The sequence below is a fragment of the Lolium rigidum genome, chromosome 7, assembly GCF_022539505.1.
Source record: "Lolium rigidum isolate FL_2022 chromosome 7, APGP_CSIRO_Lrig_0.1, whole genome shotgun sequence".
In the NCBI taxonomy this organism is placed as follows: Eukaryota; Viridiplantae; Streptophyta; class Magnoliopsida; order Poales; family Poaceae; genus Lolium; species Lolium rigidum.
Genome location: NC_061514.1, coordinates 313872791 through 313890397, shown reverse-complemented (window position 1 = coordinate 313890397; position 17607 = coordinate 313872791). Strand labels below are relative to the sequence as shown.

Below are 17607 nucleotides of genomic sequence, written 5' to 3'. Positions count from 1 at the left end.
CATCGTGCATACATTAACCAAACAAATGTTCGATGAAAGCTCAATACTGCCATCTCAACTCTGAACTTGTCTGCTTGATTTCAATAGGGAAGCGGGATGTTTCATCTTTGTGGAGGCGCCGCCTTGTTGATGAACTTGTGGCACATTGTGGTTCCTTGAAAGCACAGGATGGTGTGCTCTGCAATCTCCAGCTTGTTAGACTGGCTCATCACTTGAAAGCCAAAGGATTCTGTCCACGTCTGAAGAAGCTCAGGCACTGCAGGCAGCACAAGCCTCTCCACCCCCAACTCACCAAGCAACTGCAAGCACACCAATAACCAACATTAATGCTCAGTTCAGTGATCTGATCAGGAAAAGACAATGTCTGGAGCAAGCAGAGCACAGATCTATACAGCCTTCAGACGTACCTTCTCGAGATTGTTCATCAGAAGGTGGCACATCCCTTGCCGGCGATGCGCGAACCGGGTCCCAACAAGCGGCAGCTCTGCAACCTTGTCGCCATACACTCTGCACAACAAAAACGTACAGCAAGGATGATTTTGATGTTCAACCATTTGCAAGGCAAAAAGGAAATTCAGGTAGTACATGAGAAGAGTGATCAAGCACTGGGAGTAGTAGTACCTGAGAGTGCCCACGGTTATCAGCTCGCCGCCTTTCTCGATGCCCACCACGTAGAATCCCCGGAAATTCAGCCGTCTCAGCCATGATCTGCACCGTACCATCCACATAGCCTGTTAGCAAGACAGTCCTGTTCTCCAAAGGAGGTCAACAGAGATACTGGAGAAGAGAAAGGCCTTGATCATTACTCTGTGTTGAAGACGATGTCGTGGCTGAGGTCGCTCTGCGTCTGCGGCTCGATGAGGGTGACGAAGCACTCATGGAGCACGTCGAACGCCATACGCAGCTTCCCGTGCTCTTCGGCAGCCATGGCCTCCTCCTCGGGGAGCTTCGATGATCTGAAGAGTGTGAACGACAGGCCTGCCACTGAGGTAGGGATCGATCTGCCAACGAGCCCTTGCAGACGCTGGAATATGTCTGAACATTTCTGGCTGCAGAGCCATGGCCCTTCTGGGCAGCACTCGAGCTGATCACCTCTGCTCCTGATGCAGCTGACGTGATCTGTGATAAGATTAACGCAGATGAACAAGCATGTGTAATATTAGTAGTAGATTCTTGGTATAATTTGGGATGAAATAAATGTACTGTACTTATTACTTAAGACTCATAGTGACAGTAGTAGTGGTAGATTGTCAGTATAATTTGAGCTGGAATGAATGTACTTACACTCTCGTTCGCACTGGTCGCAGCAGATCACTGTCTTGTCGGTGAACTCGTCGGCGGCGGGCTCAAACTCGCCAGAGTCGCAAATGGCGCACCTGCAGGGCGGGCAGAACCATTCCCCCAGCGGGGTGGCATCCAGGCCGACGCAACCGTGGTGGAACGCCGACGGGCAGCAGTCGCAGAGCAGCATCTCGCCGCCGTCGGCACAGACGGAGCACACCCCGTCACCATCTTCCTGGTCAGCTGTGCATTTCCGCTTCACCCTCGCGCCCGGCGATGGCGACGGCGTCGGCGAGCCTCTGTTCTTCCTGACGTCGGCGCGCATGAGCTGGACCAGGCACTGCGACAGCGACCTGCGGTCGCCGACGAACAAGTGAGCTGACGCCCGCTCGGTGGTGGCGCCTCCGTTGGCGTGCGCGGCGAACTCCGCCACGGTGAAGGCTCCGCGGCCGCAGCCGCACAGGCACCGAATGTACCCGTCGCCGGTGACCGTGCCTTGCTTGACCGCAGGCCCGCGCGTCGTGCGCCTGTAGGACAGCTTGGCCGTCGGCCGCAGGATGTTCTTCTCCACGAGCACCGCGAGGATTGTCCTCGCGCGGCTCGGCTGGCATGACGATGGCACCAGCGCAGCCGCCGCCACCTGGGTCTTGTCGCCGTCTTTCGGCCTCGGCAGAAGCACGCGCGACGCCGCTGGAGACGCCGACGCCGACGCCTTCTTCTTCTTGGCTGCGGCGGATTTCTTGAGCGCGTCGCCGGCGTAGAGCGCGGACACCCTCCTCCTCTTCTTGGTCCTCGGGGCGCACGGCGGGCCGACTGCTGTAGTAGAGCACTCCTCGTCGCTGCCGGCAGCGTCGGTCTCCTTGCGGCCTCCATGTACCGCCCTGCCCCTCTTCTTGCCGGAAGGTTTCGCTGAAGAAGCCGCGGCCTTGCCGGAACGATTCGGCCGAGGCGGGCGGCTCGTGCTGCTGCAGCTGAACTGCTGGTACTTCTTGCAGGCGACGATGAGGGAGATGTAGGACGCGCCGTGCGGCGCCATGTAGCGGAGCTCCTGGCGGCCGTCGTACTTGCGCTTCATGTGGAAGGTCCACCCGGACGACAGGAGGCGCTCCTTTGCCTTCCGCCGCAGCTCGTCGCCTCCGGGGCCCCGGCCGCCGCGCGACATGTACCCGATGTACTCCTCGATGGCCATGATCATCAGATGAGATGGGTCCTCTTCTTCTTGTTTGGCGCGGTTTGCTGAGCGGCTCCGGCCGTCCGGCGACGGGGAGAAGATATAGGCAACTCGGCCGACAGCTTGGAGATTTGCTTCCCGCGGGAATTCGAGTCGGCCACGGACTTGCCACGTCAGCAGCCCACCTTTTTTTTGTTGATCGAAGACGAGTCGGACTCGGTTTATTTCGGCTGCACGACATGGGCCCATTTGAGCCCAACTTGTTGTGTCGTTGGGCCTCCATTCTGTTTTGGTGAGGCCTCCTCCCGTGTCCAGTAGTACTCTCTCTACCCGCTTTCCATAGTCGCCGTCGCCTGTTTTCGTCTTCGCCTCACCTGCCGCAGCGGCGAACCAGTCCAGTCGTCGTCGCCGGCGCCGCCCAAACCGAAGCCAGGCAGATCGTCGCCGATGTTCAGGAAGCGCCTCTTGAAGAAGGTGCTGCAGCAGGTCGCGTCCCCTCTCCCTATCCCGTCTGATCGAGTCGTGTTTCGGGTGGAACTAGCTCAGATTTGGGAGGAACCGAGGGGAGTCGTCCCCGTACAGCCGGATCAACCCATCTTCGCTGGGGCTTGCTTCTGCTGCGCGCTGCGGGTGTGGTAGTGATTCACTGATTCTGCTTCTTTCTATGTTGCTGCAGCGAAGGAATGGAGGAGGACCAGGAGGGGGAGCAGGAGCAGGAGAGGTGGCGCAGCTGGACGCGCAGATCGCGCTTCACTACGGGGTCCCCTACGCCGCCTCGGTCATGGGGTTTGATCCAGTGCAGCGGCTTCTCGCCGTCGGGACGCTGTGAGTAATTTTTCAAACTCGCTCTACCGCGATGCGGCTCCGCTGTGAAATAAGCCGCTGACACGAACTACATTTTCGCTGTAACCTCAAATTTTGTTACTCTCTGAGTCTGAGAGTAAGAACAATTTCTTATCGCAAAACATAGCATTCACATAAGCACGGGAATATGTTATACTCTTAGCCTGGAACCTGTTTGATTCGGAAAATTGCTCAACTTAACATCACATACCAACAAAGCCATTGACCACAATCTTCAGAATTGACTAGCGCTCTTCTTTGTCCATGCTATGTTAGTCTCTTGCTGAATTTATGGCGACTTCACTTTAAACTGCAGGGATGGCAGGATAAAAATCTTTGGGGGTGATAATATCGAAGGCCTCCTCATATCGCCAAAGAGTGTGCCATACAAGTATTTGCAGGTTTGGCACTTCATCGAATGATTGAACCTTTTATTCTACCAAGATGCATCTATGTGGTTGGCCTTACCGTGCCAATTATTCTCTACTTCACCTTGCACATGTAGAACAATAGACTCAATGGTAAAAATATTGGGTTCTTTTTTTCTCTCTTTTGGATTGATGAAGTGGAGGATCTTTTTTACTACTGAAGTTATGTTAGACTGAAACTCTAGGCTGTCCAATGCTTGGACTTCCTACTATTTGATTACTTACTAGAGTAAATTCTACATTTCCACCGCCTGCTCTACTTGTTACTCAGATATTTGCATATAATTCTCTGAAGCCACTGTATGTAATTTCCAGAATAAACTACTTTTGCCTGTTAGACTAAGTAACTAGCTAATTTGCCTTGCGTATGGAACCTCTAAAGCGCCGAATCTGATTGCTAGATGGGAAAAAGACTAATGAATTGTTATCTCTTGCAGTTTATACAAAACCAGGGACTACTGGTTGCAGTTTCTAACGAGAATGAAATCCAGGTATAGCATTGAGAGCTAGCTCTTTGTTGTATTCGGTTTTGTTTTCTTTTTCTTCCATTTGCTTTTTATTCAGGATCCTTTTACTTCGGAGATGACTACTGCTGCTATATGTAGAAATAAGGAGTCCAACGCATTTATGCTCACTGATTGTTTCACACACTAATTTTCCACATTATATACTATTTTAATACAACCCGTGAAGATTCTAGGCAAACATTAGCATGTCTTAATGCATGATGCATATTTGAATTGGGGAAATTGTTTGTGTTACCCCAGGTCCTCGAGCCCTCTTTTTGTCTAGTGCCTAAAGTACAGTTAGATAGATACCAATGGTGATTCTTGTAGAATATTTACTCATTAAAGGTATTACAGATAATTGGCAATCCGAATTCTGAAATAGCATGGAAAGGGAACGGGTTAAGCACTGCTCCTTGTTGATTTGAGGGGAGATCTAGTTGTGCTAACCCCTTTCAAATCTTTATTATGAAGGACATACCTATTTATGGTGCTGAAGAAGCACATGCGATACAGTTTTTTGTTTAGTCCTCAGCCTATGCACAAACAATTATATTTGCTAGTATTTCTTAAATTCCCATATGCAGACTTCGTTTAATCCTTGGGTTTCAGTTGAAGAAGAGTGTTGACTGTCGCCTAGCATGAAGGCTCAAGCTTACATGCATGCCAAGCCATCTTTCTTTTGGTTGGTTGGGATTAATTCACAAATCTACTTATCCTTTTGTTGTACAAATTAATATTCTCCTTAAGAAAAATCTGTTGATGATAGTTACTAGTGGTGCCAGCAACAAATTGGACATTTTGCCTGCACCTTTGACTAAATAACATGATCATGACCTTAAAACTTTATGATTTTTCCATACAGTATGGTTTACTCTATCTTGTTTTAGAAGTTTGCATATAAACTATCTGTCATTTTACTCCTGTAGGTATGGAATCTCGAATTCAGACAACTATTTCATTTTTCCCAGTGGGACGTCAACATAACTGCATTTGCAGTCATAGAGGAGACCTTTTTTATGTGAGCTATGTATATGAGTTGTCTCACAGTTTTAATTTAATAGCTGTTTGGACTTTGGAGTAGTTACTAATCTTCTTTATACCTTAAATTTTTCCATCACATTCAAGGTACCTTGGAGATGAAAATGGCCTGCTTTCTGTTCTGAAGTATGATGTAGATGATGGGAAGCTTCTAAGGATGCCTTACAATGTTACTATACATTCCTTAAGTGGTATAAACCCTGTTTTTACATGCCTTCCTCGGCAGGCGTTGACTACCAAAGTTCCATTTGCTTCTGTTTATGTATCAAAGTTCATGTTCATATTATAGTAGTTTGAAGTCATAATTGTGAACAAAACACCACTCTGAGGAAATAAAATCATAATCTGTTACTCTGAAGTTTGAATCTTCCACAGAAATATTAGATACCTTGCACAACCACATGAGTATTAAGTAAATTACATGAGTAATATGAAGTCCAAACATTTTTAGCGGGCTTGAACAATGTTGTTTCTGTTTACTGGTAATTTTGCACTGCTCTTTTATTTGGATTACAAATAGTTTTTTTTTAATCTTAGACACTCCAGTTGAGCCCATCTTGTCCAACATATCAGTTACTGTCACCTTTCCCATCTGAATTTGCAAGTGTTTCAGTGGACTAACTCAACATAGTTTTTGCTTATCTTGTAATACTGCTTAGAGGCTTAAACATGAAATTCAGTGGTTTAATTTCTGAACAGAAGCAGCTGGTGTTTCCTTGCTTGATACTCAACCTATCGTTGGAATATTGCCTCAACCAGACACCTTGGGCACGAGGTAGGTTCTTTGTGAAATATAACTCCTAGATTTTTTTCATTGGCAGCTAACTATATAAGCTTTTTTCACTAGTATGCGTGCTGATATTATGTTATAGTAGGATGGTCAAAAACGCAAAACACGAACAATTACAGCGAGACTATATACTCAGTTATCTATATTTGTTAAAAAAAAAAGCTGGAATAATCAATGTTTGAAACAGAAAATTAGAAAGACGAACTGTAGCGTTTTTTTATTACTCCGTATTATCAAATTCCTCTGATATGAAAGACACAAGTTATCATCAGTTCAGTTTGCCAATATGAGGCACGTGAACCTTTTTATGTACTTCAGGGTGCTAATTGCATTTGAGAGAGGATTGTTAGTTCTTTGGGACATATCGGAGGACCGTGCAATTGCTGTTCGCGGCTATGGGGACTTACACATGAAAGGTCAAGTCAGTGGCGCTCAAACAGATGCTACTGAACATCAAATAGATAATGTTGATGAGACTGAAGAAGAGAGAGAAATTTGCTCACTTTGTTGGGCATCAAGAGGGGGTTCAACTGTTGCTGTTGGCTATATAACCGGAGACATACTTCTATGGGATATGACAGTATCCTCTAGACAAGGAAAGCAAACTGATGTTTCATCTAATGTTGTCAAGCTGCAGCTGGCTTCTGGAAGTCGTAGGCTTCCTGTTATTGTCTTGCACTGGTCTGCCGGGTCAGCAAAAGATACTACTAAAGGCGGTCATCTTTTTGTATACGGTGGTGATGATATGGGGTCTGAAGAAGTTCTGACGGTTTGTTACTTCTTTTCTTGTTTCATTCTCATTATGTTATTGCATTTCACTTCATTTTCTAGGCATGGTGCAACTGATGCATTGAAGGCGAACTCAAGTATAGTTTTTTGCTCCTTTAAAAACTTTCGAAAAATCAATTAACTGGAACTCAATAAGAAGTATTGTGTGAACTCAAATTTGGGCCATCTGGTTACTTGAAATGTGGAGAGCCACAAAGCTAATTTGCATGGCTACATGGTGCACACCAGTTAGAAGAACAAACTGCCCATCCAGGATAATTTCCCGTGATAACAAAAATGGATATGAGTGTATGCCCCAGAGGCAATCATTTTCGTAACCTAACCAATTCACTAGATATCTTTTGTCAAATGGGAGCAACTATATATCTAGCTTTTTCTCCACAAATATATGCATATTATATATCTGGCAAAGAAAGTTACTTAGAAAATCAAATGTGTTGTATTGTTTTTCAGCGTTAGACTATGGAAAACTTTACCTTGTTCAATGAATAAAATTGTATTTTTTTTGTAGGTTCTTAGCCTGGAATCATCTAATGGATTAGAGTCAGTAAGATGCGCGTCACGTGGGGACCTCAAACTTGATGGATCTTTTGCTGATATGATTCTTATTCCAGATACTGGGGTTCCAGATAAAATACGAGCTTCTGCACTTTTTGTATTGACGAATCCTGGACAATTGAATTTCTATGATGGTAGTGCTCTATTTTCTGGACGGAAATCAGAAGAGGTATATGCTCAGCCTGAGGCTCGGAAATTTCCAGTTGCAGTTCCTACAATTGATCCCAACATAACCGTCACGGATCTGTATTCACTAACTGGAACAGGGCATCCAAGTATTTCACTGAAGGTACAGCTTTTGCGTGGATTCTGGATATTGTACTCTAACTAGACTTAAGTGTGACTTTATCTGATCACATTTCATCTGTTATTTGTAGAAATTTTGTGCGAGGCAAAGTGTCACACATCCGATATCAGGGAATATGAAATGGCCTTTGACTGGTGGGGTTCCTAGTGAAATGTCACAGAAGGAAGATCGTGCGGTTGAAAGAATATATGTTGCAGGCTATCAAGATGGTTCTGTGAGAATATGGGATGCAACTTTTCCCATTCTAGTGCCAATGTTTGTATTGGATGCAAAGGTCACTTCTGATGTGCTCTTATTTATTGACCGATCACTACTTGATCAATACGACAAGACTAAAGCTATCTTTACCACAGGTGTCTGATATTATTTTGGATGGAGCAAATGCTTCTGTATCATCGCTGGCGTTTTGTTCATTAACCTTGACTTTCGCTGTTGGCACAACAAGTGGTCTGGTTAGTTCCTACTGCTAAAATTTATGGGTCAGTCCAAGTTGTTGGTTGTCACAGCATATTCAATACTCTCCTAGTCTCTTATATATATTTTTATATTGTAGGTGCGCATGTATAAACTTCATGAGCATACTGGGGATTCTAGCTTTCACTTCGTGAGTGAATCTAAACAGGAAGGTAAACATTGCATGAAGTAATAAATTTGAAAAAACTATATTTGCATTTTCTCTTCCTTTTCTTTTGTTTATTCTCCATCATTTGGTATGTATTAAAAATTAGGTCAGTTAAAATATGAGACGGTGAAATTTCTCAATAGAATGATGGATCATGGAAGGGGTTTGCATGATGACATGATGTTGCCTTCTAGGCTTCCAGTTTGCTTTCATTTCCACTCTTTCTTGGTAGTCAGTCTGAGCGATGGCAATGCACTTGTGAGGCAGTGAGGCACAGATGCTGCTTGTCTATAGGCAGGAAACAATCTCATCGGTCCAATACTCCCACCCAGGCTATATGCAGAGAAAAGAAACCTTTTGAGTGCTAAATCATTGTAATGATAGTATAGACCATTATGTGTGAGTAACTTAGCTGGTATTCTGGTATTTTTGTGCTTGGTGCTACCTGTTTTACTTTTCATCATTGGGTTCACCCACAATCCATGTCTATGTAGAACCCTGATAATAGGAAGATAAGATGTACCAGTGCCATCCCATGATAGGACATTTTTTCCAAGTGCTGTTTTTTGTGCAAAGTTATAGTACCCATGTGCACATTTTGCTGCCAGATCCTTATTAAGACAAGTCTATCAATTTGGCTTGCTTTTGTTACACATACAAAGCATCCGTAAAATAGGGCGTGCTCAGGTTTGTTTTCACTTTTCATTGGTGGAGAATCTCACCAGGTATTTATAAACTTTCTTCTAAAGGGTATGTGGTTCATTTCATTTTCCTTATCCTTCATTTCGGTGATTTTCTTTCAGTTCATGCTGTTCATCATGGGAGAGGATTCCATTGTCATGTTGCCTTTATGGCATCAAATTCCCCTGTGCGATCCCTCAGATTTACAGGTTCAGGCGAGGTCCTTGCAGTAGGATATCAAAATGGTCAGGTATACTTTCCTTGTCTCTGGAGTTTCACTATTTATTTGAAACTTGTAATAACCAGGTGCTATTAGCTAATTATTATGTTCTGTCTTGTCTTCTTGAAGGTGGGCATGTTTGATGCAAGTCAACTGTCAATGATGTTCTGTGTGGATTGCGCATCAGGAACAAATTCTCCTGTGGTCTCACTAAGCATCTATGGTGTTGTTTCATCTGCTGCAGAAGGGGACCAGTCCCAGAAAGAGATTGCTAAAAGTGGAAAAAATTCCACAGATGTTCTACTTTCCTTAACTAAGGATGCACGTCTTACTGTAATTGACAGCACTAGCGGTCTGGTAATAAATTCACATCTGTTAGATCAGAAGCAATTGTCTGCAGTTTCGATGTATGTCATAGGCAAGTGAATACTATTCCACTATGCTAACTTCTAATCCCCCTTAGATCAATGTGTAATTTTCCTATGTTTTGTGTCTAGATGTAGCTTCAGATGAGGAGCAAACACAATCATCAGGAGACAAATCCCCGCCTCAAAGTCAGACAGGAAAAGAACAAAACGATCTTGACCAAAAACAAGCACAAGGAGCCGAAACTAACCAGAAAAAGGCTTCTCAACATTCACACAGTGGTGATTCAAATTCTCTTCTTTTGGTCTGCTTTGAGGATGAAGCGCTTTTATTTTCTCTGACATCATTGATTCAGGTGCATACTTGGCATATGTGAAGTACCTTCTAGAAACTTTTAAAACTCTAAAGCTTACTGGTGATGTTCTTTTCTCATCAGGGAAGCAACAAGCATCTAGATAAAATAAAGCTCGCAAAACACTGCTGCTGGTCAGCCATTTTCAAGAATAAGGATGATAAAGCTTGTGGACTGATATTAGCTTATCAGACAGGGATCATAGAATTGAGGTAGCTACGATTTTTTTCATGTTTTTTCATTGTCATGCTAGAAGTTTCTCTATGAATGTGTTGCCACATATTAGAATTATGGATTAATTTATATGATACCTAATGTCAAAGTATGCTGGTGGAAAATGGTTCCCTCTTATTTGTTCTTACTACAAGTTTCCATTGACTTCTTTGTTTCTTGACCGCCAATAATGAAGGATATCCAACTCTGTACTCGTCATTCTTAATTCTGTTCTCCCCCTTGGCTAATATAGGAAAACTCTATTGTGCAGCCGGCTGATGCATCAGCCAGTCTCTCTTTCCTCGTGTCGCATGCGGCTCTCTCCATCTCTGCTTCGCCGTGTGTGTGCTCCACTCTTTTTGCTACTCGCCGCTGTTCATCTCCTCCGTGCGCCCGACCGCCACCCCCTCATATGCCTCTCTCCCGCACATCAGCACCTCTCCCCGGCGTTCCAGCAGCTCACTGCTGATCTACCGCTCAGCCCGTCTGCAGATCCTCCTCCGTGTGGCCACTAGAGCTCCTCCGCCTTCACCCGGACAACACCGTTGACCTGCGGGCGCTGCAACTTCTCCGTGAGCGCCGTACGCCGCTCTCATTGGCCGGAGCCTCTTCTGGGATGCCCCCGTTACAACCCGTCCACGTGAGCGCCATGGTTGACCTTGGCATGGACACCGTCGCCGGTCGTCTGCCCAAACGCTGTTGGATCTATAGAAGACAACCATGGGCAGATTGGTCGAGGCTCGAAGGGTTTACCCAATCTGCCCCCCATGGACCTCCGGCGTGGCGGATTTTTTGTCGGGAAGCTTGAATCGCACATGGCAGTACCACCATGGTCAACGATTGGAGTTCAGTTTTTTGGGAATTTTGTCGTGATACGTACATGTTGCGATTTTGCTACATGTCTGCATCATTTTTGTTGTGTAAGCATGACCAAAATGCTAGAGAGATTGCACCAGTGTTACATACGTGGTCGCGTAATGTTGGGTAAGTTAGGCAAACATGTTGGATATATTGCAGAGAAATGTTACAAAACAATGTCGCATTTTTGAAAATGTTATATACACAGAGAAAAATGTTACTTTCGGGATTATTTTGCACCATTGGTGGGAATTTTTGCACCATAATTTCGCGACTTTGACAGACTAGGAAAAAATGTAGGAGACCGATGTTACATACTTCGAAAAAAAATTGATACAAACAAACCGTTTTTGTTACATGATCGGATGCGCCGGATTTTCTTAAGTGCATCAGACGACTCGGGAGGCAGCTGATATTTTGCAAATATTAGCCGGCTGTGGCCTAGCGTCCGCCCTAATATAAGTACTGTATAAAGTACAGTCTGGTAGTACATCATCAACATTATTTGTTTCACTTTTGTGAAGTACATCACGATGAATAATCTTTTGGGAATATGGGTTTATTGTAGATAAAAGAAGACAATATTTCTGGTATAGAATCTTGAGAATATCCTCATAGAGTCTCTTGGGAGTGAAACTTTTCAGATGTCATCATTTGTTACCTGTAGGTAAGCAAGTACCTGGTGAAATTTGCTCAGACCATAACAGTTTTATACTTATCATGACAGATCTTTGCCAGACCTAGAGATTCTTGCTGAGAGCTCCTTGATGCATTTATTAAGATGGAGTTACAAGACAGGCATGGATAAGTCCATGAGCTCCTTAAATGGACAAATTGCTATGGTAAAATGTGTTGCTTGCCTTTGTAACTTGACCTTCAGTTTTTGGTTGATCACTGTTGGCACCACACCGTCTCTAAATATTATTTTGGATTATGTGCAATAGTAGTGTTGCATTGCCACATCGATGTAAGGGTAACCTTAGCTTATTTTTCCACAAAATAGCCAGAATAGTTGTGCCTAAATAAGTCATGTTTCTTTGTGGCAAGCATGGATGAAGGTGCCCAACTTTGTTTCATCTCAATTAACTCTTCACTTACGTTTGATTGAATACCAGCTGTGTTATAAAAAATGCTTCCCTCAGTTTTCTAATGTCCCCCACCACAGGTAAATGGATCTGAATTTGCAATCATCTCTCTTATAGCCTCGGAGAATGACTTCAGGTGCTAAATTTTTCTGGATTGCCTCATGTTTCTGGTTCTGTCTCAGTTGGGTTCTGTTTAACTTAAGGACCCAGTGGTAATAAATTAATGTCTTTGTATCCATGATAACCATTCTAGGATTCCAGAATCTTGGCCATGCCTTCACGATAAAGTACTTGCAGCAGCCGCTGAAGCAGCTAGTAGCATCTCGACAGACCAGAAAAGAAAGCAGGTTGGCAATTGTCTAATCCTCTCAACCTATATGATACCCTGCACGTTTTGACTCGACATGAAACCTCTGGTGCAGAATCCAGCAGGAGTTCTTGGTGGCATCATTAAAGGATTAAAAGGCAAAGCAGACGAAAATGCGAACCTGAGAAGAAGTTTCAATGCGCAAACCCACGGAGAACTGTTGGAGTCAATTTTCTTGAAAGAGTCATCTGCTGAAGCATCAATACCCAGTCCTGATGATCCAATAGAAGAACTGACAATTGGTCTCGCCCTCTCCCTGTTTTTTGTAAAAGCATTTACCCTGAAGTTTCTGCCTATTTATCCAAAACCATTTCAATGCAGATGACATAGACATTGATGATGATGAAGTACCCCTTTCCCCTCCACCAGCATCATCCTCTACATCTCACGTGCATAAGAAAACAACAGGTTGGTTTTCAGTTAAAAATTAACAGATTGGATGTATTTCTGTGTAGTATTTGAATGAAAAACACATCTTCTCAACTACACTTGTGTACATCTAAACCTTTGCAGTAGAGGACGAGAGAGCAAAACTGTTTGAAGGATCAAGTGCTGCTGACAAACCGAGAATGAGAAGTACCCAAGAAATTCTTACCAAATATAAGTTTGGCGGGGTAAAACTCTACCAGCATTGCAACTCATCATCTTCTCCGCGTGTAACCTAGGCTGAACCTAGATTTCCCTTCTGCAGGATGCAGCGGCGGCAGCTGCTCATGCAAAAGACAAGCTCATGCAGAGGCAGGAGAAACTCGAGGTAAAAGAACGAGTTTCATGCTACACTCTCTGCATACCAGGCTATGTTCCTGTTTTTTCTGTCTACTTTTTTTTTCTTCTTGCATTCGTTTCTTTAGCAAGAAGAGTCTCAATAGCTAATCACCTTTGTACCAGAGAATAAGCCTGCGGACTCAGGAGCTTCAGGACGGAGCGGAGAACTTCGCGTCCCTCGCCCAGGAGCTCGCGAAGAACATGGAGAACAAGAAGTGGTGGAAACTATAAGTATGTGGTTTTGTATATGGCCGTTGCGTCCCACAGAAAAGTACGTCCAACTCTCGGTACTTGGGATGCGCATGCCTTGGTTGCTGGTTTTTCTTTATCGTGGCGTAATTCCACCCATTCTGTCCCCATGCTGTGCTGTGTATATTATGGTCATGGGCAACACCAACTCGTCAAGGTGATCTGTTTACCTTGCATAGGTAGTAGACACATTGCTTGTCCGATGCATTAGCTTAGGTTCCTGTTGTAATATACCACCTTGTAATCATACGTACCAAGGGTGAAGAAAGTGTAGGCCGGTTGTGTGGTCATTCTTTTGACTGTTAAGACAAATGAGACAATAAGTTGAACGAACTGCTTACATGGGAAGGCAGTAAGAAAGCAGTGACACTGTAAACTGGTTTGCACTATCTGAATTGACACATCGTCCTTACTATGTGGATCTGTGGCTCTCAATATCATGTGTGGTGTGCAGTGTGTGATATTCGAAGCAGTTTTGTTTGGTCCATTCCATTTGCTCAAACACTGGTCCTGCCATTGGAAGAAGGGTTTGGGTAGTACAATGTGAGCCACAGACCGTAGGAGCGCTCGTGTTCGGCTGGTGGTCATAGGATGTCGAGGCCCACTCGGCCCGGCCCACCGAACCTAGACCACCCGTCGTCCACCAACCCACTACTTGTACTCTCGCAGGCTATCCCCTCGCCCGCCCGCGCGCCGGCGAAGCACCAGCAGCAGCAGGGAGCTACGGACGAGGCTGAGCCACGGCAATGGCTGCCCGCCTGCTCCTCCCCCAATGCTGCTGCGGCGGCCTCACGCCCCTGCCCCTCCCTCGCCGCGCCACCGCGCTCCCGCCTCCGCCACCCGCCGCTGGCGCGTCTCGACGCGCCCTCTCCCTCGCCCTCCCTCGCCGCGCGCTCTTCCTCCGCGTCGCCGTCGCCGCGCCCACCCGCCTCGTCACCGAGGAGGACGACGGCTCCCAGGCCGCCCCCGCCCAGGAGGATGACGGCTCCGAGTTCGACCCCGCGGCGCCGCCGCCGTTCGGGCTCGCGGAGATCCGCGCCGCCATCCCCAAGCACTGCTGGGCCAAGGACCCCTGGCGCTCCATGGGCTACGTCGTGCGCGACGTCGTCGTCGTGCTCGCGCTCGCGGCCGCCGCCGCGCGCCTCGACAGCTGGCTCGCGTGGCCCGTCTACTGGGCCGCGCAGGGCACCATGTTCTGGGCGCTCTTCGTCCTCGGACACGACTGGTGCGTTTAGCCGTTTACTTACTCCCAAACACTAATTTGGTTCCGTCGTCCAAACTCCAAAGCTTACAATCTATCCTCTACATGGCGCGCGATGTTGGCGGTTGCTGCTGCAGCGGCCACGGGAGCTTCTCGAACAGCACCAAGCTCAACAGCGTCGTCGGGCACATACTCCACTCCTCTATCCTCGTGCCTTACAATGGCTGGTAAGCATCCATGCATGCATTCAGCACATCCTCTTCTTGCATCCAATGTTGTTGCAGTACCCACGAGTTCATGGTGTCATAAATCCTGTATACTTCTCAATCGACCTGCAGGAGGATTAGCCACAGGACGCACCACCAGAACCATGGCCACGTCGAGAACGACGAGTCGTGGCATCCGGTACGTACACGGGCTACATACCTACCAAGTTTTCCGCTTCCTTTGCACACGTTCTTGAGGAATTTGCTTAACCTTGCATGATGGCCCCATGAACCTACTGCTGTGCAAATTTGCAGCTCCCCGAGAAGCTGTACAGGAGCCTGGACAGTTCCACTCGGAAGCTTCGGTTCGCACTACCGTTCCCGATGCTCGCCTACCCGTTCTACTTGGTGAGACCAAAAAAAATCCCAAAGGGTCCTTGATCCTACTTTACTTCACCGATTGACTTGCTCATGTGGCAATGGATGTTCAGTAATGCGATTGCTGACTATATTCTTTGTTGTGTTCAACCTGTCCAGTGGTCGAGGAGTCCAGGGAAGTCAGGCTCGCATTTCCACCCGAGCAGCGATTTGTTCCAGCCGAACGAAAGGAAGGATATTCTAACGTCGACGGCATGCTGGCTCGCCATGGCTGGCCTCCTCGCGGGGCTCACCGTCGTGATGGGGCCTCTTCAGGTGCTCAAGCTCTACGGTGTCCCGTACTGGGTACGTGATGGGTGGTACCTGCTCCTTTTGCATTTGCAGCCTCAGTCTGCGAAATAATTCTGATTTTTGTGGATATTTGGATTGGGTTGTGCCCTGTTGTGGTGGTGCTCAGCAGCTTACAACGTTTCCTTGTTATATTTTCCTCCAGATTTTTGTTATGTGGCTGGACTTTGTCACCTACCTGCATCACCACGGCCACAACGACAAGCTTCCCTGGTATCGTGGAAAGGTAAAAAAAACAGAGCTACAGTCTCCCGAACTGCGAGTTAGATTGCTTAATCTGCAGAACATTGTGCAAAAACAAATGCAGTGATTATTTCAGTGTGCAAAAAAACAAATGCAATCTCAAGGTAAAAAAACAGAGCTAGAGTCTCCCTGGCATACTGTTCAGCAGTATAGCTCGACTCAGTGTGCAAAAACCTAGCTAGAGTGTAGGTATGTTAATTAGTATTGGTGTAATCTTTGTAGAATTTATAATTGATGATAACTCTTTAAGCTGCCAGATTTTGCCAACAGCCCATATGAGATTAAAGAAAACTTAGGCATATCAACTCAAACTAATTTTATCGAGGATAGAATTGAGTAGTCTGAATAAATGTGACTTCCTTTACTTGATAAAAGAGGTGAAGTTGCCATATATATTAAAAGTAGTCAAAATAGCAAAACTACAGAGGGTTGAACATCGGTATATCATAAGCCACTTTTTAAGCCTGCCACGATAAATTGAAGATAATGTAAAGGTACATCTAGCCACAGAAATCACCAATTGTGGTCCATATGGAAGTTGGCTGCAGCTTTCGCTGTCCATCTTCTGTATATATATGTGATGAGTATATGTGTGGTGGTTATTGAAAGTAATACACTTTTGTATCATTGTATGGAAAAGACATACTTTACCTCCTGCTGTCACATGAAGCACCCATTCAGAAATTGAAAAACTGCCAGTATTTCCATCTTCTCCCAAAGAGGGCTACCAACTTCAGACTGTAAAAATACTTCAGAATCATGATACTTCAGACTCATGATTGTCATTGATTGAACCCATCAAATATTGCTAGCCCTGTATGTAATCACTGAGATACACTTTGTGCTGCTTTGTGAACTAGGCATGGAGCTATCTGCGTGGAGGCTTGACCACGCTTGACAGGGACTATGGGTGGCTCAACAACATCCACCACGACATCGGGACTCATGTGATCCACCATCTTTTCCCGCAAATCCCGCACTACCATCTAGTAGAGGCGGTAAGAACTGAATCCGTTGATATTCCCCCCTTTTAACGTCTCGTTATATTTGCCCATACCTTACCTAAACTAATCCATGGTCTTCGCTGTGCTTGTCTTGCAGACCGAAGCAGCGAAGCCAGTTCTGGGGAAGTACTACAGGGAGCCGGACAAGTCTGGCCCGTTCCCATTCCACCTGTTTGGCGCCCTAGCACAGAGCATGAAGCGTGACCACTATGTCAGCGACACCGGGGACATACTCTACTACCAAACTGACCCAAAAATTGCCGGTGGTGCACAAACATCTGATTGACAACACCAAGCAGACTCTTCTTTGTGGGGATGTTGTTCGTTATCACCTGACTGGTTAGCCCTCTGCTTCCTCACATCAGCAACCCCACGGCATCCTGTAAATTAAGCAGATGTACGATGTGGAGGCGCCCGACATTGCGGATTTTTGGATGTATAATAGGACTATTGAAACCATGGTAGAATAGAGCATGTACGCATATCCTTGCACTTGTTAAGAAACAAGTGATTCTTTGGACGTCCACGAGAGCCAGAGCAGCTCAAAAGATGCAAAGACTTGCCTGATGAGGGGCATTCATTGTTTGATACGAAAGCACTATTGAAGCATACAATTGTAGTATTTATTTCAGCTAGCCGTATGCATGTAGTACTACTCCAGTGAAGATCTCAACTTAACTCCAGATATTTGCACGACTGTATGAAATGGAATTAAAGGTGCGGTCGATGTCATGA

The 17607-nt window shown here is 45.7% G+C and overlaps 3 protein-coding genes across 3 annotated transcripts; 2 read left to right on the top strand and 1 right to left on the bottom strand.

The window, feature by feature from the left end:
• Positions 1–101: 101 nt before the first annotated feature.
• On the bottom strand, positions 102–2470 carry LOC124673173 (increased DNA methylation 1-like). The gene is made up of 5 exons (XM_047209299.1): positions 1285–2470; positions 807–1119; positions 622–708; positions 408–507; positions 102–299 (listed from the first exon to the last, which is right to left on the bottom strand). The coding sequence occupies exons 1-5, from the start codon at positions 2468–2470 to the stop codon at positions 102–104; spliced, it is 1884 nt and encodes a 627-aa protein (XP_047065255.1).
• Positions 2471–2816: 346 nt separating this feature from the next.
• On the top strand, positions 2817–13907 carry LOC124674224. Its single transcript, XM_047210262.1, has 24 exons — positions 2817–2938; positions 3129–3277; positions 3612–3696; positions 4161–4214; positions 5159–5250; positions 5358–5461; positions 5970–6045; positions 6379–6829; positions 7361–7696; positions 7785–7988; positions 8068–8166; positions 8268–8340; positions 9140–9267; positions 9367–9655; positions 9735–9958; positions 10040–10167; positions 11754–11868; positions 12192–12247; positions 12365–12458; positions 12534–12720; positions 12800–12886; positions 12992–13092; positions 13170–13232; positions 13367–13907. The coding sequence occupies exons 1-24, from the start codon at positions 2900–2902 to the stop codon at positions 13472–13474; spliced, it is 3342 nt and encodes a 1113-aa protein (XP_047066218.1). The 5' UTR covers positions 2817–2899; the 3' UTR covers positions 13475–13907.
• A 297-nt stretch (positions 13908–14204) lies between these two features.
• Positions 14205–17607, top strand: LOC124678689 (omega-3 fatty acid desaturase, chloroplastic-like). Its single transcript, XM_047214560.1, has 8 exons — positions 14205–14717; positions 14831–14920; positions 15032–15098; positions 15215–15307; positions 15437–15622; positions 15771–15851; positions 16729–16866; positions 16970–17607. The coding sequence occupies exons 1-8, from the start codon at positions 14239–14241 to the stop codon at positions 17156–17158; spliced, it is 1323 nt and encodes a 440-aa protein (XP_047070516.1). The 5' UTR covers positions 14205–14238; the 3' UTR covers positions 17159–17607.